The 25,628-nt window shown below is 43.5% G+C and overlaps 1 protein-coding gene across 1 annotated transcript in view; it reads right to left on the bottom strand.

Annotated features, from left to right (window-relative positions):
• Positions 1-25,628, bottom strand: part of LOC146860509 (aminopeptidase N-like) — a 368,609-nt gene that overhangs the window by 254,547 nt on the left and 88,434 nt on the right. Inside the window, exons 10-11 of the mRNA XM_085644421.1 lie at positions 9,549-9,724; positions 2,453-2,529 (exon numbers count right to left, since the gene is read on the bottom strand). Coding sequence (XP_085500547.1) covers positions 2,453-2,529; positions 9,549-9,724 — 253 coding nt within the window. The remainder of the gene's footprint in view (positions 1-2,452; positions 2,530-9,548; positions 9,725-25,628) is intronic.

Below are 25,628 nucleotides of genomic sequence, written 5' to 3'. Positions count from 1 at the left end.
GGTCGCTGTCTTTGTGTGCGCTGCCTCAGTGTTGGTCCGGGGGGGCGGTGGGTGTCCGGGGGGGGTCCTGGGGGTGGTGGCGGTGGGTGTTGTGGCCCTCTTCGCTGTCCGGTCCGCATGTTCAGTGGCTCCATGGCATCTGTTGTTCTTCAAGTGTGGCACTGGGCTGGGCTCCCTTTTGTGGTGCAGGCTGCCGTCCGACTTTACACCAGGTCGGAGCAGGTGTTAGTTTCCTGCAGCTAACACGCCTTATCGCCTATTTTGGGATGTTATCGCCGATCTGGCTGGTCATTGAGAATGTGGAGTGGTGTTGTGGCGAGCTTTTGCTCGGGAACGCCTACTCTGCATCTCATAGTTGCTGGGGTCATTTGCGGCGATGTTTTTTGCGGCTGCTATTGAGGGTAAACTGGTGCTATGGGCTGTTAGCACCGGCTTGTTAATGGGATGATACATTTATCGCGACTTTGGCTGCGATAAAGTGAAGTTAACTCGGCGATAGCTCCTTGAGAATATGCCCCGTCAAGCCTAACCATAACCCTGTCAGTACCTAAAAACAGCTGATCCACAGTAGCCAATGGCTGAGAAAAACCCCTTTCTGTATATGTAGTTGTATGTATCTTTATGTTGTTTTAAGAAATTAGTACTGACCAGACAGTGAAATTATTTAGCAAGGCCACTACAGACTCTGCATAAAAAGAAATAGCTGTAAGAAGTCTGTGCAGATTCGTTATTTTAAAACCAATGCATAATTATTTGCTATAGGGCACTTGTTGGGGGACCTTAAGAGACCACCTATAAGGCCAATTGGTGCATGTTAGACTTGACTGTTTCTGCAGGGTCATTCTCTAACTTTTTGCCTTCACCCTCCGGTTTTCTAAACCCATTTTTATTGACTTTTAGCACTCTGCTCACCTTACCACTGCTAACCAGAGCTATAGTGCTTATGCTTTCTCCTTAAAGCATGTTAGATTCACTTACTGCCAATTGGCATACTTACTTTACTAGAAAATCCCTTCTAAAGTGGCACTACCTGTGCCCACGGCTCGTAAATTAAATACTACTACTGGGTCTGCATCACTGATTGTACCACTAGCTCTTTAAACATTTCTCAGGACTGCCATTGCAGCCTTAGTGCGTGCAGTTAAAAACTCCATTTTGACCTGTCAATATGAACCTTTTGCAAGGCCCAAACCTCCCTTTTTAATACATATAAGTCACCCCAGGATAGGCCCTGGGCAGCCTGGAGGACAGGGTGCAGTGTATTTAAATGGTTTGGACAGGTACGTTTAAGTTTTACATGTCCTGGTAGTGAAAAACTCCTAAAGTCGTTTTTCATTACTTTAGGACTCCTAAACTGAGAAAAATCCTAACTTTAAGACTTTCGGTATTCACAGAAGGCATTTTGGAGTCCTAAAGTTAGGAGTCCTAAGTTTACTACTCCTAAGCTGAGAAAAATCCTAACTTTAAGACTTTCGGTATTCACAGAAGGCATTTAGGAGTCCTAAAGTATGGAGTCCTAACTGTAACTGCAGTGGCGGCTCACAGTGGTGGCTCACAGAGGTAACGCTGTGGGGCGGTGAGGTGGGGCGGGGGAGGGTCTGGGTGGGGGGTAGTGGAGTCAGACATACGGCGGCAGATATTTATTTATTTATTTACGTTCACCTTTGCTGTCATACGTCAGACTCCACTACCCCCGACCCAGCCACTCCCCCACCCACCTCACCTCTCCACAGCGTTACCTCTGCAAGCCGCTGTGTAACTGTTTTTTATTCAACATGATCAAGAGCAAGTGCTTTCAAATACTGCCTTGCAGCCCAACCTGATTCCTGTTTTGGACACAAACCGACCTATTGGTATATGCTAACTTTAAAATATGAACTACAATTTGCCAGAAAGAAATACACAAATCAAATGGGGACCTTGGGAACCTTTCCACGAGGAAATGAAGTGCATTTTCCTAATGCAAGAGGAAATTCAAAATTGTTGGATGCACTTTCTGTCTGTTTAGTCACTCTTTCATACACATTTCAATCCCCAGTTCCCCCTTTTTTCACAATTTTTTTTTTTAATATTTCTCTCTTTCTTTCCCCTTTTTTTGCCTTTCTCGCTCTTGGTCAAAGTTGAATGCTAAAAATAAGTCTGATCACCTAAAATAAATATTGGTACCCACCATCTGCAACAACGTGCTCCAGGCACTGCAATTAATAACGCAGTCAGCAGTTTGGTCATAACTTGCCAGCCACGGCCCGCGCAGGTAAGAGCGATGGGGCAGATTGGGCTGGGTGTGTGAGAGGGGGGATTTTGATGGACGATGACAAGGGAAAATGTATTATTTATTTAATTTTCGTCATTGTCCATCGAAATCACCCCTACACGGCCCCATCGCCCCACCGCTCTTACCTGCCGCGGCTGTTTCTTGCCTCTGAAATGCTAGAATAAAAACAGTAAATACCTGATTTGCCCTCGAGCCATATAGTAGATTGGGCATTTCCTGTTTTCATCCAGGTGATTGGTACAATCCACGTGTAACTGCAAAATGTATAAAGAAATCTCCTTATTAGGTACTTTGACATTCCCCTGGAAATCATATATCAAATTCACTACCATACAGGTATGTTCCTAGCAAAAACCATATTCTTTATTAATGAAGTTGTATTGTATTGTTCTGAACTCTAGAATATATTTAGTGTTTCATATCACAATGTGGCAAGGCGAAGCACATTTTCAGAAAGATAGCACATGACCCCATTGGGGTGTGGTTGCTTGCGAGAGTGTTGTACATATGTGAAAAGCATTTTGTTTTCATACATGAGTGGCCAGAGAACCACTCTTGTCTTATCTCTTTGTGCATCACCTAGCAGTGTGGTGGTGAATGATGAAAGATTAATGTGAAGCGATCAGTGTAAGAAATTGGGTTACTGGTTGAGGGGGTTGAAACCCTTATTAAGCAGCAACCACTATTCTTCTCAAGGTGAAGTTACAAACAAATCCTAAATTAACCTGTGCTCAATCCTCAGGAAGCTTGGCCCAGAGCAGGCAGGCTTAACTCAAAGGCAATGTGTAAAAGCTGTTTGTGCAACACTTCAGCAGTAACACAGTGAAAATACACCACAAAAGGGTCCCACGTCAGTTTAGATTAACAGAGCAACATTTGGTGAATAAAACAAGACCAAAACGACAATATTCCAATCAGTAGAGCTGGAATTATGAATTTGCAAAGATTTTAGGGTAAAATAGTGCCAAAAAAAGTACAAAGCGATAACCGCGTCTATCTGGTGCTCTGGACCGGGTCAAAGTCACAAGTTCAGGCAGACCGCAATGGAGCACAGGTCACCTATTGTCACGAGGTTAGGCCAGCTGTAGTTTTACCATCTCAAATCTACACCAAAACTCCCGTTGTTGTGTAGGGGGCCACGAGGAGCAAGGAGAGTATAGTGGGAGGCTGCCGGCGCAGGTTGAAGAGCAGGCTAGGCATTGTGGATGGGTGTTGCTGGAGCTTACCCTTCCCAATTAGGGCGACATTTGTAAACAAAACAATTGATGGACGGAATGCTGGACAATGCAAACATTCATCCCCAGTCACAAAGATCTGGGTTAAACCCATCATTCTTTTGCTCACCACACCATTCCAATTTGGACCCAGCCACCCTGGCTGATGAGGGGTGAAACCCCAAAACTGCTCCTAGGATGCTTGTTTCCAGTCGAGGGAGAACCTGACTTGGCAGTTCTGGCTGGGCTGTTCCCCTTGGGCATAGGGTCAAGACTGATTTGCATATGGCTGGGTTTAAACTGTAATGGTATGGGGAGCAAAAAAACGATGGATTTAGGCCCTGATCTCTGTACTGGGCGAATGAATGACATTGTTCTGCATTTTGTCCATCAATTGTTATTTTTACATTTGTTACCCCGAGTGGGATGGGTATCCCCAGACATGGGTCCCGTGCTCTCCATGCCACTGGAGTCAAGCTATCCTGGCTAATGAGGGGTCAAACCCTGAAAACCGGTCTTAGGATGCTTATTTCCAGTCCAGGGAGGACCTGGTTTGGCACTTCGGGCTTGTATGTGGCCGTTTCTGTACTGACTTCTGAACTGCTTGGTCACTGAATAAACTGTGGTACATACCTGCTTCTCTTCATTTCGAAGCAGCATTTGGGATTATTTATGCCTATTCAACACCTACCATGTTTCAAGGAGCGACTACCAGCATTTTACCACTGGTTAGCAGTGGTAAAGTGCACAGAGTCTTAAGACCAGCAAAAAAAGAGGAGGAAGATAAAGATTTTGGAAGTGTCCCTGCAGAGAGGGCCAGGTCCAACAATAAGTGTAGACAATTTAATTTTAATCAGCTGGCAGTTAGAATCTACTCTGTAGAGCATCAACAACCTTTAAGTGAGTCAAAAGAATGATGTCATTTTAACTCTATATATCTCATTGGTGACATGTAGATAGCAATCATCTATGGTAGTGAAGAAAGTAGGGCTGTAGATATATCAACATAGTATTTACTGTACTGTCAGGCATGTTCTTAATCTCATGTCCCAGTTCTTTTCTTCCTTCTACCCATCTGTCACCCTAGTTTCAATTTAAACATCTATAATCTATGGTATATACAAAGAAAATTGAAAAGGGGACTTGTAACACAGAAATGGTCACATATGACGAAGGCAGCTATGAATAATGAGTCTGGTGTATTCAAATAGATTTTTATCTTTCCATCTGAAATGCAGAGGCATGTGTTGATGAAAGTCTATGCACAACCACCACCTTGTACCACCGTGTATCCTGACCAGAGTAATATTCGAATATACAAGTGACAGCCCAGTAAACAATGGAAGTCTTTAGGCTGTTTTGCCTGGGGTGTGTCGTACAGTTTCTCAGTAGGAACTGTTTATTGGACAACATAAATGGTGGGATGGTGCCAGACTGATTCTATGCACCCCCTCAGAATATGTCAGCCTAGTGACCTCCTAGCTAAAGTGCCATCATAAGTACGCATACACCTCATAAGGTAACAAATAGTTTGGGCAAACTTAGAACATGACAACCCTGACTCCCCAAGGAATTGTGATAACAGATCTAGGACCTTTTTTCTCAGTCACTCATGCCTACTCAGAAATGTGCACAAGAAGTACACAAGGGGAATTTTTAATATTTGCTGCAATGATAAATATACAGAAACTGATAAAAGGGATTATTAGTATAAGAATGGTCAAAGGGATAAAAGATTCCACCATTGAACTAAACCAGTGTGTATATGTGGTATATAAGTACTGTGCATATTGTACTCCTACTATGCACTCCCTAACCTACTTACCTAGAGCGGGTTTCCTCTACTGGATGATTTAACTCCCCATTACCTAAAGGAAAGTGGATGCAGGTTCCGGGCTTGGTCACAAGTTGGACATACCTCCTCGCAGAGGGTAAACAGGAATCAGCTGGGCTCAGACTCTGACACAGCGAGTACTCCTCTAATTTGAACATGGAAATGCGTGTGTATTTATAATAACAGTATCCGTGCATCCATCTCGAGGCTTCAGCCAGGCTGGCATTTATTTATTCTATTGTGATAGCCATGTCATGTTCAGGCCTTATATGAAGTGGAATTGTAAGCAATGTAGTTTCAGAGATACTAATCTTGCACTGTCAGTCAAGCAATTGTGTTTCAAAAGCCCTCGTGTAGAAAAGTAGGCAACTTAAGAAATGTGTGCATGTAAAGATGATAGTGTTTCTACCCAGCCCTAACATAGTCACATGACAAGTGTAGCTGACAAATAACATTATTGATGCTCCAACAGCCTTTGTGTAGTCAAGGTAAGATCTGAGGATCCTCCTGGCATCTAGGTAGGGGAGGATCTTGTCCGTACTTGAAGAAGGATTTTTTTTGTGTGTGTTTTATATAGTTATCAGAGCACTGTACATTCGTACATGTAGCATTACAGATGGACACATTCCTTTTTTTAGGCATGGGGAGATTAAGTGATTTACCCAGAATCACAGGATGTTGATAGTTCCTGGTGAAACTCGAATCCGGTTCCCCAGCTTTGAGGTCGAGCGCTCTAGCGTCTAGTCGCTTCAGAAAGGGAGAGCGAAGACACATTTCCTGATTCAAATTGAAAATGCTACAGGATTGGTTAATAGAACTAGTAGTTCCCTATGAAAAACAATATTATGATTACTGAAAGAGACATATTCCAATTGATTACTGCATATCTGATATATATATATATATATATAATGTTATAGAATGCCACAGAATCTGCAACCTAGGGGGTACTTGTGGAGGAGGCTATGTTGTTTGACTACCAGATTCTACATTTAAAAAGTACTATTTTAACTGCTATGGGCACTAACCATTAGGTAACTGCAACTACATGTCTGACTAGGTTGAAAACAAACATGGTGTGGAACATAGAAAGCAGTTTCATTTGTTTCTTAATAAATAACCCAGTGGCAGAACATTCTCTAACTGAACCAGATTTGGTTTATTATTTCTTTCCAGCCACTTAAAGAATGTTAACATCATCCTGAGGTGGCCCTGCATGACACAGGCTATTTCTTCAGGAAATAGGTAGACAAGCTCAGGTAGAGAGAGAGAGAGAGAAAGTTTCCATTCCATCCCGATGTGACAAGACTTCCCATCAGATGTTGCATAATTGGGGGACTCAGCAGTCTCTTCTCAGTTCATGAAGGTTGTTGGATCACTTGAGAGCCACTAGAGTATTACATTTGTTGCACAACAGAAGTGGTAGAAAGGCATGAAAGGTTTACTATCTCTTAGCATAGGAATGCACTCCCCAGGAATATCAATCTCCTATCTGTCTATATAGGCCAACTTGAAACCTTTTGCTGTTTATTGCAGCGTGGCTAAGGAAACCTGGCCCCATTTAAAATTCATGCAGTTGAAGGAGCAGCTGGACTGAATAGAAGAGGAAGAACTCTACAATCTGGAGTTTGAACCTTTGCAGGGCTCTGGAGCAACACATAAAACATCTCAAGTAGCCTCTGTCTTGTACAGTTTATTGCTACGGGCAGATCAGCAACCTGATTCAGCCTTACTAACAAGATGGTGTATGGAATCGGAGGAATCTATGAGTGTTTAACTTGATTCTATTTCTTGTAAATTACAACAAATACCATATCTGGCACCCTGGCACTAAAGAACAAATCCCTAGCATGATTGCCACTACAGAACAAAACCCAAGAAGACAGCACTAGTCTACACAATGGAGACCAAACAAAAAGCATATTCTCAAGGTCTTGCTAAAAGGGTGTGTGAATCAATCATTCTCATCTGTGAATTCAGTTTATTCTACAGTGTGAGGCCCAGAAACAAAAGTTAACACTCATCAATGGAATGTTGATTTATTCTAGGCACCCGCTACTGACGCTTGCGCATGCAACAAACCAGTAATGTCAATGGGGTAACCCAGTATCCCTCAGAATCTGGGAATTAGCAAAAAGAACTACAAGTGTTTCTGTCGGGAAAAAACAACCAAATTGTTTTGATACATGTAAGGCAATAGTCAGCAAAGTTAGAGTCTAGGTAATTCTTTTAAGACTTGAAAGAATGGAACACAAAAGCTAGAATTATTTCAATGTGTAATATTTACCCATTCATTTACTGGCTGTCATTTATAAATTATTCCAATTTCCAAAAAGGTGACATGTAAATAAGGTGAAATACGTGAACAAAGTGACACCAGTGACCATGTGATATAATACATAAAGTGTACATATAATATACAGAAACCAAGACTTAAAATGAAAGATCTGGCCCTAAACAGTTTTTCAACTTTTCTCAGTCCTTCTATTTCAGGTTTTTCTTAGGGCTGAGTGGGTTGTGGGGCATGAGCGGGGATATCTCTTGACGTTTTGACCCTATAGTTTTGTTTGCGTAGGTAAGATGTGTGACGGTGGGTCTTACTCAGGACAAAAAGTAGTACACAGCCAAGACGAAGTATTCGTAATAGTCCAACCTCATATGAGTTGAAGGGCAATAGGCTTGTGTCCAGAGGCATCCATCAGGTATGCGGACCTGTGATGTTTTGAATTATTGTGATGCCCTTACGAATGGACCATAGAGAAGGCGAACATTGAGCCCTTCTCTCATGGGTTATTTGAAGAACAGAGAGCATAGGCGAACAATCAGCCACTATCTCTATTGTTCTCTTGTCTTTAACACACTGAATGTGCAATGATTCGCATGCAAAAAAGGCACCATACAAGATTGCAATGGAGGGAGCGATTGGCCCAACAGCTATAAAAAACAGTAAAGCTGTTATCTTTTGGTGGGAAATTTAAGAGAAATTCAAAATTCATATCCAAAAAGGTCTTTTGCCAGGAAGGTAATTTGGCACCTTCACCTGGTGAAGATTTCTACATTCGGATTTAGTCACTTTTTTGGAGCTCAGATTTCTCCAGCAGGGCAAGGCTGCTTGCTGTGGATAAATAGGAATCCACAATGCCAGATCTTCTCCACAACATCCCACTGAATTGTATTTGCTTCTCTGGAAAAGCTTAAAGTGGGAGCAACCTAAATCTTTGGCCCAGTGACAACACACCTCCATCGGATAGATTAGGTAGGTTTGTCCCAGTCCTCTGGATGTCTTTGGAACAAAAAAGTTTCTCAGGCCAAGGATTTTTTTAATATGACATAAAACATCTAAGGGAGTAACAAAAAAAGTCCAAGAGCCCATGATATTTTTCAGAATACCACTACAGCTTGCACTATAGACTGCCTATGCCTACTCTGGGTATGTGCCAAAAACAGCACTTACCTCTTACAATCATAATCCTTGAAATGTGAAAATGTGTAAGTTATCCAAACCGGTAAAGACTGGCCTGGGCACATGGGTAGTGTTACCCTTTTAATATATTACACTGTTAAACACTCCCATGATGTGCCCTATTTAAAAGTAGTCAGTCAGCATCAGCATGTAATAAACTGTTATAAGTCTGCACCGGTGTTATGAAATAAGTGTGGGTGCCGAGCATCAGCAAACACTGCCACAAATTAGGCACTGGAAGGGAGACTCCAGCAGTAAGATCAATAGACAAGTGGGTGGATAACTCAGGAGTTTCCATGCGAAGGGATGGATGAGAAGCGGACCTATGGCAGGTCCAGGAGGCTCTTCGGTCAGCACACAATTTTGTGTCACAGCCCTATAGGGATAACAGCAGTGTTTCCCAGTATTTATCCTACCTTCAGACGTCAGCTTCAGTCAGTGCACTGATCAGGAACCACGCAGTCCTGGCTTGTCCAAATACCCATGGGGAGTAGATGTGATAACCACATTTCCTCCCACCTCTCCACCATCCAACCCCTAATCGACTCTCCTCTCACCCCTAATAGAGGGTGTTTGATCTAGATAATAGGCAGATGTTGTTACCTACATTTGACTGCAGGCCTCACACCGTTACACACAGCTTATTTACAAAGATCAAGCTGGTCTCTCACTGCATCCGTGTACTTCCATTTTAAAGCACTTCATGTAGGAAATTCAGGTCTGATTAAAGCATCTATTTTTTATGTTCATATCAAATCTTACTTAAATTGTGATGGGCGAGTGACGTCTGATTCAGGATCCAGGAGGAAGTGTTGCTGGGTGATTACCCCTGTCGAAGTGTTGATAGTGATAACGGGGAACCCCATCTGGAGCACCCACGTGTCCATGATACCCTTGACGCTCCTCGGTAACTGTACTGAAGTCTGGTTATCCACAGCCTGCGCAGAAAAGGGACAGCATTATCTTATCCACTATGCAACTTGAATTATCTTATACTGATTAGGCACTTACATTTATTTTCCTTGTATTGAAACAGTACAAAATATTAACATCTAGTGGAGTCCTGGTGTGAATGTCTCAAAGCGTTACAGAGGGAGTGGCCGGCTATACTTTTCATCAGGTAATGACGTAATTATATTGGTTTATTGGCTAATTAGCTATTTTTTTAGCTTGAAAAAGCAACAGCATCCCACAGGATGCCACACCTGTGACTTCAGCAGTTATCGGACATGTTCCTTGGGAATGCTATGCGGCAATGAATGAGCTATTGCATGGATCTCAACATAATAGTGCAGCAATGGCTTACTTGTATTTAATGTAGGCAGGGCTGAAATGTTTGCGATGCCGTCATAATTCTGGCGTTTCGCATTGTGCTTATTACTCGAGATTCTCAAAATTATGGGGCATATTATCAAGCCAGGCGTTAAAATTATCGCCACTTTAGCGGCAGAAGACTGCCGCTAAAACGGCGATAATGGGCTTGATAATATGCTCTATGGAATTCCAACTGAAGCCCATGTTAGATGTCCTTCACATCTAACATGGGCTTCAATTGGAATTCCATAGAGCATATAATCAAGCCCATTATCGCCGCTTTAGCATCAGTTTACTGCCGCCAAAGCGGCGATAATTTTATCGCCTGGCTTGATAATATGCCCCTATGCCTTTACCCCTTGTCATGTAATTAAAGGCATTCATGGGAGCACTGGAACAACGCCAATGACCAGACAAAGTCGGCTGCTGTTTACAAAGATGGATTTCACACAAAAATATAGTATTAAATGCCCGATTTCAATTTTGTGGATGTGTGGATAATTCTTTTAAAAATTCTGCATAATTACCATACAAGGAAATTCACACCTATTTTGTAAGTTATCCTGATCCAGATCAGTCAGAACGTCATCGCCAACTGTCGATTCTTAGACCTAGAATAATTTTGTCTATTGGCGATTGCCTCTCATAGTCCATAGACCATTAAAGTTCATTTAGACCCAATGTTCCCAGTAGACCAACAGAGAATGACCTTGGGTGGGCCAGGGTGTAACAACCTATCTCAATAGGAATAGTCCCTGTTTGAAGCTCTAATCAGAATATTTAAATAACGATAACTGTCCACGTCAAGGAAACTTGTAAATTTGCTGAGAGAAGTCTTTGTAGTATGAAAAATACTCAGACCTTTCCTTTCGTCATAGTTGCATTCCATTTAAAGCACATCCAGCGTGCTGGAAGGAAAACGCAGATAAAGATTTAGGGGCCGATATATATTTGAGCCAGTGGTCCGTCCCCCTCAGGGTGACCGAGCAAATTACTCTGCTACTTGACGGAGGTTCTGACCAAACATTTTTGAAAAGACCGTTGGCTCGGTGGATATTCAAAGCATTGACAAGAACAGCCATCAAGGCGGTTTCTGCCAGGTCACTGTAACTCTGCTGGATGACTCAGTCAAACAAGACCGATGCGTATGGCAAAGTTACAATTTATTTTCATTTTCAAAAAGAAAATTCCTAAGCAGGATTTTCTATTTGTAAACTAATAAAGCAATGCTCCCTCGCCATGGGAGGATTCTCCCATGGTGAGGGGGGCATTGAGCACTTTTCAGTGCCCGCCAGGCTTTTTCTGGTGGTGACAGGCATTCATAAACTGCTATATGTCCCTGTTAGACCTGGCATCCTTAGAGTGGTCTTCTCTCAAACATTTTGTTTTTTACCTCCACGTTTTGCTGTATCTTTTTTTGGCCTTAGGATTCTAAGCACTTTACCACTGCTTATCAGTGCTAAAGTGCATGTGTTTCTTCCCTAAACATGGGTGTATACTTGATTGACATATTTAATTTACTTGTAAGCCCCCTGTAAAGTGCTATACCATATACACAGGGCCTGGAAGTTAAATTCTTCTAGTGGGCTGCAGCACTGATTGTTCCACCCACAGAAGTAGCCTTTCAAACCTGTCAGGCCTGCCACTGCTGTGCCTGTATGTGCAGTTTACTGCCACTTCAACTTAGCATTTCAACGTACTTGCCAAGCCTTAAACTCCCCCTTTACCCAAGGTAGACCCTGGGTAGCTCTAAGGGCGGGTTGCTATCTATGTACTAAAAAGTAGGGCATGTACATTTCTGTTTTGCATTTCCTAGTAGTAAAAAACAGCCTATTTTATTTTTTCACTACGGTGAGGCCTGCCCCTCTCATAGGTTAACGTTGGAAATTTCTTCATACCTTCTTTAAGTGGTAATTCCTGACCAGAGAGGAGTAGCTTTTTCATGTTTTATATTTTTGGATTGGTAATCCTCTTTACTGGTGAAGTTCGATTTGACTTTACTGTTATATTTAGAAATGCCACTTGTAGAAAGTGGACATTTCTATGCACTCACTTTTATTTGTGCCTGACAGGCTGTCTCCAATACAAGTCTAGGCTGGGCTGGATGACAGGTACATTTTTGCATTACCTTAGGCTGCCACTACACAGGTCCTTTAATTGCATCTGCATTCATCTGCATTCTGATTGCTCTTCCTGGGCTAGGAAGGATCGGAAGGGCTCACGCTACACTTGAATAGGTAGTGTCCTGCCCACACACAAGGTGCTGATCACCCACCCACAGACAGCCTGGCAGACAGGACTGAGTTGAAAGGGATCCTTGTGCACTCCAGAGGGCTCCTTTGAAGTCACCCCCACATTACTGGCTATTGCCCTTGCATATCAGACACCAATTTGGGCTTGTAACTAGACACCACTGACTCTACATCTGCACATTGCCAGAAGGAGTGCTGTGCTGCCAGCAGGTACTGCCACTCTGCTAACTGCTCTGCTGTGCTGGCCTGCTGCTTGTTGAGCTGCAGGAGGGACAGACACTTTGCTACCTGCCTTGTTGTGCTGCGTTGCTGCCTTTGTGATGTGTTGACCTAAAGAGTTCTCCGAGGGCTTGCCCCCTGTTCTTGAAGTCTCAGGGCCATCAAAGACTTAACTTCTGAAAGACAGAGCGCTTTGCACTACAAAGGTCCAGCATTTGTTTTTGACCTGCACTTTCTAACCAGACCGAGTGCTTCACTCTACAAAGGTCCAGCTTTTGCGTCTTACCTGCACTTTCCAACCAGACCAAACGCTTCTTTCTACACAGGTCCAGTGTTTGCTTTTGACCTGCAATTTTATGTTACACTGATCCGCACTCTGTGGTTTTGAGATTGCCATTTCGGTGTTCTAGCAGGCGCCATACTGCAGAAGGAAGCCTTCCAGCATGGACCCCAGCATTGCTGTGGTGACCAAAGATTAACCAGTGATGTCATATCGGACCAGTCTGCCCCCATCAGAAGAAGCCGTGCTGCATGCTGACATCGGCACTCATCATGTCCCAGAATGGAGGACCCTGCCGAGAGGGAGATTGCCGAATTTGGGGCCCTTTTGCTTTGCTTAGGCCCGCCAAACCTGTTCCAATGCTCCTTCTACTCCAGACAGAGCCCTGGTACTGTTTGGTGCAATGTCCCACTTTCAGACTTGCTTGCTGTGGGCTGCCGGAAGTACCTAAATCCTACAGTACTGAGTAACCCCTGAAAGCACCACATGGTACCTCATTGAGCATTATCTGGACCCGCACATGCTAGGAAGTAACACTTGAAAGTACCCATATGATAAATGATCATTAGTGCAGCTATCACAGTGTTTATTTTAAGGACTTGAAAGTATTCATAACTCAAAAAGTACTCATTAGATTGTTGAAGTTTTGGCCTTAATGTGTTCATAATATAATAAACGTTTTTTATAAACCTGTGTGGATTATTTTTTTGGTGTATTCATTGTGTTACTACGTGTGTGTGTATTGCACAAATACTTTATGCATCGCCTTTTTTAATAAGTCTGCCTACTCTGCGCAGTCTTCCAGAGGGAAGTATTCCACAGGTTATCTCAGTTGTGTATACAGATGACCCTGACTAGAATGGTGAGTTCTGCCTGGCCTGGGTGTATACCTTAGCCACCAGAAACCCCATTTCTAACATTACCCCACATCTAAATTAGGTTGGCAGTCATATAGACAACTCTCCGATACCCTTTACTCTGTGAGGCTGTCGGAGAAGTTTGATCACAGCAAAAATGTAGTAATCAAAATCGGGTGGACAGTCCATAATGTTTGCTGGGATGGAACTCTATTGTGAATGAGTTCCCCCTCCTTGATCATTTAAGTTGCAACCTAAATTAATGACCCAATTTTTCAGGAAAAGTCTGAACAGCTGTAATTGGATTTCTCAATAAAGCATACAAATTGGTGATCCTGTGGGTCAGTGTAAAGAATGTCCCTTTTTACGTCTGGCACTAGACAAGACTTTTTGATTTTACTAAAATCATATGTATAACATATTTACTTAAATGGGCTTCAGAAAGCCCTCTTCATCATTGGTCTGTTATTGTGTTGTTCATATTTTTCTTCTGACCACTACAACAAATCAGGCCACTTTCAGACTAAATTTGCCATGAGTGACATTATTCTGCCCCTCCTCATGGAGCACATCTACAAAAAAGTAGTTCACTTAAGTGCCATGGACAATTATGGCAGACCACAAAAATGTTTTGCTTTAGTCATTTTTTTAGATTGACGAGTGCCCAGCAGTTTCCCTGAAAACTATGTTTTGTAAAAACCATGGCACAACACATAGCCATAGCTTGTGGCCAATGCCAGAACTATTGGCTTAGTTAATGCTTGTCTTTTGTTTGTAACTATTTGTTAGACCTGTCAGCATTGGTTGGTCTTCCCCCAACTTTTTGCCTTCCTCTTCCACTTTTTCTGACCTCTTTTTTGCTAGGAGTAGTACCCTGAGAACTTTACAGCTGAGAATCAGTGCTAAAGTGCATGTCCTTTCTCCTCTAAACATGGTGATATTGGCTCCTACCAAAATTGCATACTTAATTTACTTATTAGTCCCTAGTAAAGTGCACTCCATGTGCCTAGGAACTGTTAATTAAATGCTGCCCATTTAAAGTATTTTACCTATACTAAATTGATTTCGAAGGACCATTTGTTTTTTGAAATAAGTAAATACCCTAGATCCTTCTTACCTAACGGGTTCCTCTTGTGTATAAGTAACCTGGTTAGCACAATCGCTGGATTGTAAGGGATGTTCTAACTATTCCCCTCCTTTCGAGTGGGCTCTACCCTGTTCTTACCTTCCCTGTTAAACTGTCTTCACACACCTAATGTGTCAGACCATGCACCGTTATATTCAGATGAATATATCAAAAAAATCTGCGAAGGCCTATCACTATTCACAGACCCAATTGACAACCCGGCTAGCATAAACACTTCCCTATCAGTGCAACTAGAGAAATGTAAAAAGAAACAGGTCCGTCTTCAACTCATGGTTCTGATGCTCACAGAATACCTTAAAGCAGATATAATTCCAGTAGGACTCCAGCTAAGGAATATTCCGGGCATTTTCACAGATAACCCAAAGTACATTAACAACTTCAGCTACATTGGCACTACGTGCTCAAGACACTGGTTAGTCCTTGGTATCGATATAGCCACCGAAACATTGCAAACACTTAACGAGGAGTTACTAGAGATTGAGAAACAGATAAAGGAATCAAGTTCAATAGCAGAAGGTAAAAAACTGATTGAGGAAGTACAGAAAACTGTGGACGACCTTCACAGAATTTAACAAAATAAAAAGTCTCTCAAAGTAAAAAAGGACATTAAAGCATATTCTGTTGAACGCACTTATCCATACCTACAGAAAGACTTCTATACTAATAGGACATATACGAAACCCCAAAACAGCAGACCTTGGGGTCGTTTCAATAGACGTAACACCTTAGTAGGTTTTTCAGATACTTCAGCAGAATCTTCTGAGAATTCAGACTCAGGGGAAGGAGCGAGCACTTCTTCCAGAAATCCAAATTTTTTAGGGAGAGGTCAAACAGAACAACCAAAACGGGGCAGTGTCAAACGGGCGCAACGATGGTACAACCCACCAGGGGAACGACAGACCAGACAAAAATTTTACCAATGGTAGATACTCAATCTAATATAACTCAGGATTTGACCACCATCCCTATCTTTAATTTATCTACACATAACCTAGCTGACCCTGAATTATCACTTCTTAACAAAGGCCTGTCATTCGTCCCCACTACTCACCCTAATTATCTCGAATTACATACCGAATTGCTTAGATTTTTCAGAAAGCTCCGTCTTCATGCCTACTTTTTGCAGAGTCCCACACCTGAGTCTACTGCAAACACACCATTTCGTCCCTCTTCCACGTTTTCCCTGACAGCAAGCATGCTACCGGGTGAAATTATTACTTTTGAAAAAATGGTCCTGAAAGACCTTAATGCACTCAAGGACAAAAAACAATTCATCCCTTTCAATATAACATTCCCGGAAAAAAAAGCTATTGAAACTCTCAAAAATAACAACTCCCTTATCATTAAATCAGCCGATAAGGGCGGCGGTATTGTCTTACAAGAATTAGACTCCTACAAAGCTGAGATACTTCGCCAACTCCACAACACAGACCACTATTGTAGACTCCCTACGGACCCCACTAAGGAACTACAAAGGCTTATCCTTCATATTACCACTGAGGCTAAAAATGATGGCTCTTCTCGATTCAAAATCACCCAGAATACCAGTTTTCTACACATTACCCAAAATCCACAAACACCTGACTGCTCCACCTGGCCGCCCCATAGTTTCCGGCTGTGGCTCCATATTGGAACCACTTGGCCAATATGTTAACTTCTTTATTAAAGACTTTGTACCCGAAACCCAGTGCTACATCAGGGATAGCATGGATATGATCAATATGGTGGAACATTTCCCATTTAATACTACTGATAATTTGCTCTGTACCCTGGACGTCGAATCACTGTACACTAACATCCCACAGAAGCTAGCCTTAACAGTGATTCAACGAACCCTGGAGCTCAGGCCCAGACCACACAATGTCCCCACACTATTTCTACTCAAACTGCTTGAAATATGTCTGACTTGAAACTTTTTTAGCTTCGACAATGAATTTTTCCAACAGGTCAAAGGCACTTCGATGGATGCGGTTTTTGCCCCCAATCTGGCCATTCTCTTTATGGACTCTCTGGAAACCTCCATCATCTTGACACCTAATAACCTTTTTTACTCCGGAGTAAAACTATGGCGTCGCTATATTGACGACGTCTTCCTAATTTGGCAAAACAATGGGGTTTCCCTAAACCATTTTTTGCACTGGCTTAACAATAATTGTTTGGGTCTTCAATTCACACTCTCTTATCAGTTCTCGATCCCCTTTCTTGACCTAACCATATACCATTCTAATGGCGAACTTTTTACCAAACTCTACAGAAAACCAACTGAACGCAACACCTTGTTGAGATATGAGAGTAATCAACCCAGGGCTCTGCGGGACTCCCTACCCTTTTCCCAATTCTTACGGATCCGCCGTAATTTCTTCTCCAAGGAAGATTACTTCCTAGAGGCTTCGGTGCTTTCGGGCAAACTCAAAGCCCGTGGTTATCCCAAGCACCTGGTACGTAATGCCCAGAAACGAGCTTGGTACTGCCCAAGGGAAGTCCTTCTCTCACCCAAACCCAAAAATGATACAAAAAGGATAGTTTGCCTCACGACCTTCTCTGCTATTTCCAACCCCATCCGCAAGTCTATCCTCAAACATTGGCCTACACTAAATGTAGGAACTCTAAACCTAGAAAGGCCATTGTTTGCTTTCAGAAAGAATTGCAACCTGGGTGACCACCTAGTACGAGCAGAATTCCTAGAACAACTCCTCCATTCAAACTAGACGCACATTGGGGCCTCACACCTTTGACAGGACATGCGAAATGTGGCAGCTGCAATATGTGCGAATGTACAATGGAAGGAAAAACCTTTTCCTTTGACAATATTGTGATCAAATCTAATGGTTTTTCCAATTGTAATACATGCAACGTAATCTACTTGATCCAATGTCCCTGCCACAAGAACTACATTGGGCAAACCACCCAGAAAATCAAAACAAGGATTGGACAATATCGCAGCAGGATCCGCTGCAACGTCCCAAATGCGCCTTTGGTCGAACATTTCAATTATGCTGGCCACAAGGACAATGAGATCAAGTGGACTGTATTAAAAATCATCAAACTGCCACCGAGGGGCGCAGACCTGGCACAGATCCTTAACAGAGAAGAGCTCAAGTTGATCATCCGCTTGGACACTCTACGTAATGGCCTCAACAGGAATGAGGACTGGATGACCTTACTCTAGCACTGTCCTCTGGTGCTCACCTCTTTTGAGTGCATACTGTGCTCCAATTAGTGTCTTGCCTTCCTGCCTTAAATGTAATTGAAAATTATGTTTAATTTTAAATTATTACCAAATTCCCTGAGAAGAAATCCGCTAGGCCACTGCTCCGCAGCTTCTCATCACTCCTTCCACTGACACAATTGGTTGCTACCTAATTCCCTCTCCTCACGTTATTGCGTTCTTAGCACGCACTCGGCAAGCATGCACACTGCCTCTGAATTCTTCCATCTCTACCAGTGCATGACTTGCGTATCATTGAGACCTTGCTCCCTTCATTCCTCCCCACCACTGCAACATCACGTATATTAGCCCCTTTCTTACTTTACTTCCACTGACCCAATATGGCCGCCACTCCTTCCCTCTTCCTGACGGGTGCACCTTTCTACGCACGCTACGCACGCAACGCGCATGATCACGTGCCCCACACCGTCTCTTTAGACTCGTCCCTCACGAGCTACCCACACCAGCGATCGCACTCCTCATCCCCAAGGAAGGTAAGCTCTGGACATGCTCCCCTTGCTGCTCCGCCCTCGCAGCACTTTTCCTCATCGTAACCCCTCTCTCTCCCCCCCCTACACCGCAGGCCATGCTTGTGATCGGCAAGCCGTCTCACCCTACACGGAAGACCGGAATCACACGCACCGGCGTCCATTGCCACTAACCAGCTTCTTGACGGGAGTTAGTCGGCTGCACTAACTGGTGAGTCTTACTTCTCGTGGTTCGTGCCTACATTCCCTTCCCCTCCTCATTCCGGCTGCTTACCTCCCTAGAAGTCCTATAACCCGGACGCCCATTCAACATGGAACACCGGACTCATACGCACCTGTGCACATTGGCAGTCATCAACTTATTGACGGGACGTAGTCGGATGCACTAACTGGTGAGTTTCTACTCCCGTGGTTCGTGCTTACTTCCTCACATCCCCTTCCCCTCCTCATCCCGGATGGTTCTCTCCCTAGAAATCCTGTACCCCGGACGCTCCTTTAACGCCTTCCTGGGGATACCTTCCAGAAGTCTATCCCTTCTTGTCCACGCCTGGACAGACCGAGCACCGTACTCGTTCACGGTAAACGTTTCGCCGCTCCACTAAGCACTTTTTTAGTCTTCTAATTGCCTGTCACAAACTATTCCACCACATTGTCTCCGCCACCCAGCGCCCTGTGTCTTCCCCACTATCCCTCACCTAGCTCAATGTTATTCTAGCTGCGAATGCAACTTGCCTGCACAGTAATTTAGATTGTTAATTTTCACCCCTGGCCCCACCATATTCCTGATACGATGTTGCTGCTTGTACTTATTGGACATTGTCTAAAACGCTCTTTGGCTTGATTAGAAGTGCTAGTTCCTTCTGAGATAACCTGTATATACTGACCTAGGTGCACTGTTTACAAATTAAGTCACACTGTTCTTATGTCTCTGCGAAATTTGTAATTCTCTCCTTCTTTCCCCTCCTGTTCCTTCCAATTTTCTTACAGGCATCACGTTCTCAGGCTTGTTATTAATTAGTCCTGATGATGATCTAGATATTATGTAATAGATCGAAACGTTGTCGACTTGTTGCAACAGCATGCATGTTAAACACATGAGTTAAAAGTTGTGCATGACTGTTTACCTTCCAAATAGCTTTCCCTCCATCTCTCGATCGGCGTAAAGCTTGGTTGTTTAGCCTGAAAAACCCTTTACACATGTGATAGTTCTTTGTATGTTCTATGGGGCAGATTTATGAGCCCCTTGCGCCACTTTTGCGTCACTTTTCCCATGTTAAAAGTGACGCAAAAGTGGCGCAAGGGGCTCATAAATCTGCCCCTATATGTTTTGTCTGTTGAAGGACACAGGACTGTGTCCCACTCTATTCATTTTGCTCTATAGCCAATTCATTACATTGAACATTAAATTTACATGTCCGGCTGGACATTTCTAAGTAATATAGTACTGATTCTGGTCTATATTTATTTTACCTATACTAAATTGATTTCGAAGGACCATTTGTTTTTTGAAATAAGTAAATACCCTAGGTCCTTCTTACCTAACGTGTTCCCCTTGTTTATAAGTAACCCATTTAAAGTATACATGCAGCACTGACTGTGCCACCGACTTAGGTAGCTCTCTAAACATGGCTCAGGCCTGCCGTTGCAGAGCCTGTGTGTGCAGTTTTAAACTGCCATTTCGACCCGTCAAAATAAACCTTTTTCCATGCCCAAACATTCCTTTGTAATACATATAGGTCACCCCATACGGAATGCCCTGGGTAGCCCAGAGTGCAAGGTACAATGTATTTGAAAAGCAGGACATGTACTTTTTTTTTTATATGCAAAATTTATTGTTTTGACAGTAAACAACACCAGCAAATCAGCAATGTACATTACATGTGACAGGTCATAACCAATGCCACGAATATCAAAGCGTTCAGGACTTTTAAGTACAGAAAGAGATGAGTTTGGCATCCCCCACTTAACCATCCCACTGCCCCCAACCACTTGCCCCACACCCCGCGATACTTTTTGGGACAACCTCGCGCCTCGCATATGATAACATTGGGATTACCATTTCCAAATGGAAAGATATAACTGGTTCAAGTCTGGAGTCCCTGGAATCCTAATTTAAAATACTAATTTATAGTGAAGTCGGATTTTAAATTACATTTCTGAAAATGCCACTTTTAGAAAGTTGGGATTTTCTTGCCTTTGTCATTTAGTGCCTGCAGCCTGTCTCTGGTCACATGACTCGGTGTAATTGGCAGTTGGGCTTTGTGTACTTCTGCTAGACAGCCACGCACAATGGGAGCTTAGGTGTGACTGAATGGGCCATCACTGACATGATGAAAAGGAGGTGCTGGACCTGGCCTCACCAACACTTGAAAAGGCTTTGTCCTGTCCCCACACAAAGGACTGCATACCCCCTGCAGTTAGTCTGGAGCCAGGACTGGCAGGGCAGAACATCTGTTCATTTAAAAGGCTTGACTCTAGAAGTTTATCACCCACTTTAAAGGCACAACTGTGTATAAAAGAAGGACCCCAGACACCACCATTTCAATACACTTCTGGACCTGTGGCTACTCTGTCAGGAAGAAGGGCTGCTGTGCTGCTAAAGGACTGCCACTCTGCTGGACTACTACTCTGCTGGACTCTTGCTTTGCTGTGCTATTCTGCTGCCCTCTTACCTGGGTGAGAAGGACTGGACCTGCACCTCTTGACCCCAGAACCTAGAGTGACTCCATGGGCCGGTTGGCTGGCCTTCTGATCTGAAGCCTCAGGGACATAACAGGCTTCAAACCCCTGCACCTGGACTCTGCCATTTGTGAGTCTACCCTGCCAAATGGTGCCACTCCAGCGCTGGACCCTTCGGAGTGGGCCTAATATGCTTGCCAGCGGAACTCGCACATCTTCTCTGTGGAGCGATACATCCCCGAGGAGAACCAGCACATCTCTTCTGAGCAGCACATTCCTGAGCAGAACAGATGCAGCGCTGCTGCTGCATGGATTGGACCCATCACTCATCACTGACCCAACCCACAACTTGGGACCGACGCATGGTCCTCAGAACAGCCAGTGCATGACTCTTTATTCAGTGCAGCTCCTCGTATCACTCATCAACAGCAGCCTTGATGATGATGCCAAGACTCTCCATCACTGCTTCATGGCTCATTAGAATCAAATGCAAAAAGAACTGACTGGGGTGGTGGAGTGAGCTAAAGAATGATGATGGATTAAACCCAGATCAGTTGACTGGGGGTGAGTGATTGATTTGCTCAAACCCTCTGTCCATCATCCTCTTTGGTATCGCTTTGTTCGCCCTAAGTTGGCAGGGTGTGCCCAGACGTGGGTCCCATGCTCACTTTGCCACTGGATTCAAGATAGTCTGGCTGATGAGGGTTATGAACTCGAAACCGGTCCCAGGATGCTTGTTTCCGGTCCAGGGAAGACATGGCTTGACAGTTCGGGCTGGACTGTTCCCATGAGGCACAGGGTCAGACTGATTTGCATATAGCCATGACTGAACTGGGGTGGTGGAATGAGCTAAAGAATGATGGTGGCTTAAACCCAGATCAGTTGACTGGGGGTGAGTGATTGATTTGCTCAAATGCTCCGTCCATCATCCCCTTTGGTATCGCTTTATTCGCCTTAAGTTGGCAGGGTATGCCCAGACGTGGGTCCCTTGCTCACTTTGCCACTGGATTCAAGATAGCCTGGCTGATGAGGGTTAAGAACCCAAAACCGGTCCCAGGATGCTTGTTTCCGGTCCAGGGAAGACATGGCTTGGCAGTTCGGGCTGGACTGTTCCCATGAGGTACAGGGTCAGACTGATTTGCATATGGCCATGTCTGAACTGGGGTGGTGGAGTGAGCTAAAGAATGATGACAGATGAAACCCAGATCAGTTGACTGGGGGTGAGTGATTGATTTGCTCAAACGCTCCGTCCATCATCCCCTTTGGTATTGCTTCATTAGAATCAAAGCATCACCTAAGCTGTGCATTAACACCAGACGTCACATCGCAAGCCATGACGACGGAATCCTCAATGTCGATGCAAAAGTACCTCGCACCACAGCCTCGCCGCACCTCAAAACCTGGTTGCGGATCCATGCAATGGTCCTCAACTAGGATTTAGGATACTCTGTTTAGCTGGTCTAATTGGGTCACTGTAGCCGCCCACTCTCCATCGAGGTCAGCCTGAACTTATGGCTTTGCCCCGGACTGGTGCGACCATATATCCCCAGTAGTGCTTTGTGCTTTTTAGTGCTATTTTTCACTATAACCTTTAAAATTCAATATCTTCAGTTCTACTGATTGGATTTTTCTTGTATTGGCATTGTTGCATTTATTAAACTAAGTACTATGCTTCTAACTTGTTTTGAAATTACTCTAGTTCTCTAACCTTGGAAGGGATTCTTTTTATGTGATATTTTCACTGATTTACTGTTTGAAATGTTGCACCAATACTTTGCACACTGCCTCCAAGTTAAGCCTGACTGCTCTGTGCCAGGCTACCAGAGGGTTAGAACTAGTTAATTTAGGGTGCACCTGTTCCTTACGCTGACTTGGATTGTAGCTGGCGCTTGACCAGGGCTCACACCCCAGTCAACCAGTAACCCAATTTTTAACCCTACTATTGTAAGACATCTTTGGAAGGGAATTGCCAGATTCTAAATGTAGGCAGTATTTATCAGCCTTTTTTCTATGGGAAGAGTGGTCAAAAACCTGAACACATTTTCAAACTGTTCCATAGAATACAAGGAGGGTATCAGGGGTTCTCGGTTGTGGAGCAGTGATGTAATCCAATGATACAATGGGCCATATTATCAAGGAACGGCGATAACATTATCTCCGCTTTAGCGGCAGGAAACTGCAGCTAAAGCGGCCATAATGGGCTTGATAACATGCCCTTGTGAATTCCCATAGAAGCCCAGGTTCACACCAGAACATAGGCTTCTATGGGAATTCACAAGGGCATATTATCAAGCCCATTATCGCCGCTTTAGCGGCAGTTTCCTGCCGCTAATGCGACGATAATGTTATCGCCGTTCCTTGATAATATGGCCCAATGTGTCTTCAATCAATAATGTTTATTTTGTCACTATAAAAACCATAAACGATGCACAAAAGTATATCATCAATCAAAATCCAGAACTAATCTTTAAAAAACAATCAAAATCAATACTTAAAAACATTGGGATGTCTATTCCACGGAAATGTACATTACATAAGACACACTAAACATGTGCTAGTACCCATGCACCTTACACTCTATGTCTCAAGTTTATATTACTGTGGTATGAATTCCTCTGTATGGATCTTCTTGATGCAATCACGCCACTGTAAACCCTCCTATGACTACATGTGTGTACCATACAGCAGTGCTTATTCTGAGCATGTGGTTGCTGGCACTCATTTTTAGGGCCCAGTACTTATTTTCCCTCATCAAACATTTCCCGTGAGCAAGGGAGAGAAAACCACACAGAGAAGAAAGGAGGAGGAAGAGAAAGACCGAAAACCTTCCGGAAGGGAGAAAGCAGAAAGAGTGAGATAAACAGGAAGGAGGTGTCTGGTGGTGGATTCAGGAGGATTGAGGCTGATTGAATACTGCATAGCCTTGGTATTCGGTTAACTGACATTTAATAGCACCGGCTGCAGGCTGCTGAGCAGAGAGCATTGGGCAAAGGCACTCATTTTTAAAAAAAATCTTTTTTTAGAAACTAAACACTGCAATACAGGTGTGGCCAATTTAAAATGTGGAGCAAGGCATGTTATATTCTGACTTCTTCTCCTTACACAAAACGTTCCTGTATTTCCTCTAAACTGAGGCTGTGACAAAACCACCCTCCGCCCAGTAATCAAAGCTTAATGATTGTCCATCCCTACTTCTGTCCCATCTAGGGGAGTAGCTTGAGAGGGTGGTGTCCGTCTGTTGCTAAACTGGCTGTCCACTGTCATCGTCCTTTTTTCATGACTGCTGCTAAATTGGAGCTTGGAAATCTAGAAGTGATGCCTGCTTGTTCTGGGTATTAAGCATGTCAAAAAGTCTGTTAGAGTAAAGGTTCAGCAGCAATCACAATGGAACTATGAACTTTAAATATCAATCTCAGTGTCAGCACTGAAAGGGCTTTCTCATCCATTTCAGAATGCTCAGATATCAGTACTGATTTTGTGTCGATTGGCTGTGGGTCGTCTTTAAGGAATGGTGCCAATCACAGGTTATTGCCACTATTTTCCATTCAATTATTTGACTTTTGGTGGGGTGGGCATGGTATGGTGATGCTGCCCCTGGTTATTACCCCTCTCTATTCTTACATTTCCCCAACCCAGTCTCATGTCTACTCAGGGTTTTCAAAGACTTTCTCCTAGTTGCTAATATGTAGCATGACCTTAAGTCTAACTGTAAAGAGCAGCATGTATTTCAAATCTTTCAGGTGTCTTTTGACTGCTGTGAACAAATCTCTTCAATGTTGAACTGCTGCTGTGTAGTCTGGGTACATGTGGACTACTTTGTTTACCACTCCGATGATATGTTCAGCAGTATAATATTTTCCTTCCAATAGTGAAGTTCAGGCTATCAGAGGTCTTGATGGGGACCTCGATGGCTGACTCCTGGTGGGGGTTGTGTTAGCTCTGCTTAGTACTACCTCAGTTTCCAACATTTCTCCAGGTAGTTCAGCATTCACTGACCCTCCACTTCTTCCGCCAGGCATATTAATCTTCAATTGTTGCACCTGGATCAGCACTCAGCATCCTCGGCCCAGCCCCCTCAGACATTTAGGCTAAGTTGTAATCTGCATTTTGCACCTCTTACATGTCAGCTTACAGCTGGGCTAAAGTTGGTCTCGTCTCTTTGATCCAGACAGACAATTTTCAATAATCATCTGGTAGCAGGCCGATATATACAATTGCAGTATTTATTTTGGACTCAAAGGCTTCTCTCATGAAGGTGACAGCCTCTAGTATTTGATCTACCTTGTTTGTGCATAGTTCATGTCTGCAGTGTCCCACTCATGTAGACTGTAAGAAATTTGGTTACTGATTGAGGGAAGTGAGACCCTTCTTAAGCAGAAATCACAATCCTTGCCAGGG

The sequence above is a fragment of the Triturus cristatus genome, chromosome 3_1 (assembly GCF_964204655.1).
Source record: "Triturus cristatus chromosome 3_1, aTriCri1.1, whole genome shotgun sequence".
Lineage (NCBI taxonomy): Eukaryota > Metazoa > Chordata > Amphibia > Caudata > Salamandridae > Triturus > Triturus cristatus.
The sequence above is the reverse complement of the archived record's forward strand: the minus strand, read 5'-3'. Positions and strand labels throughout refer to the sequence as shown.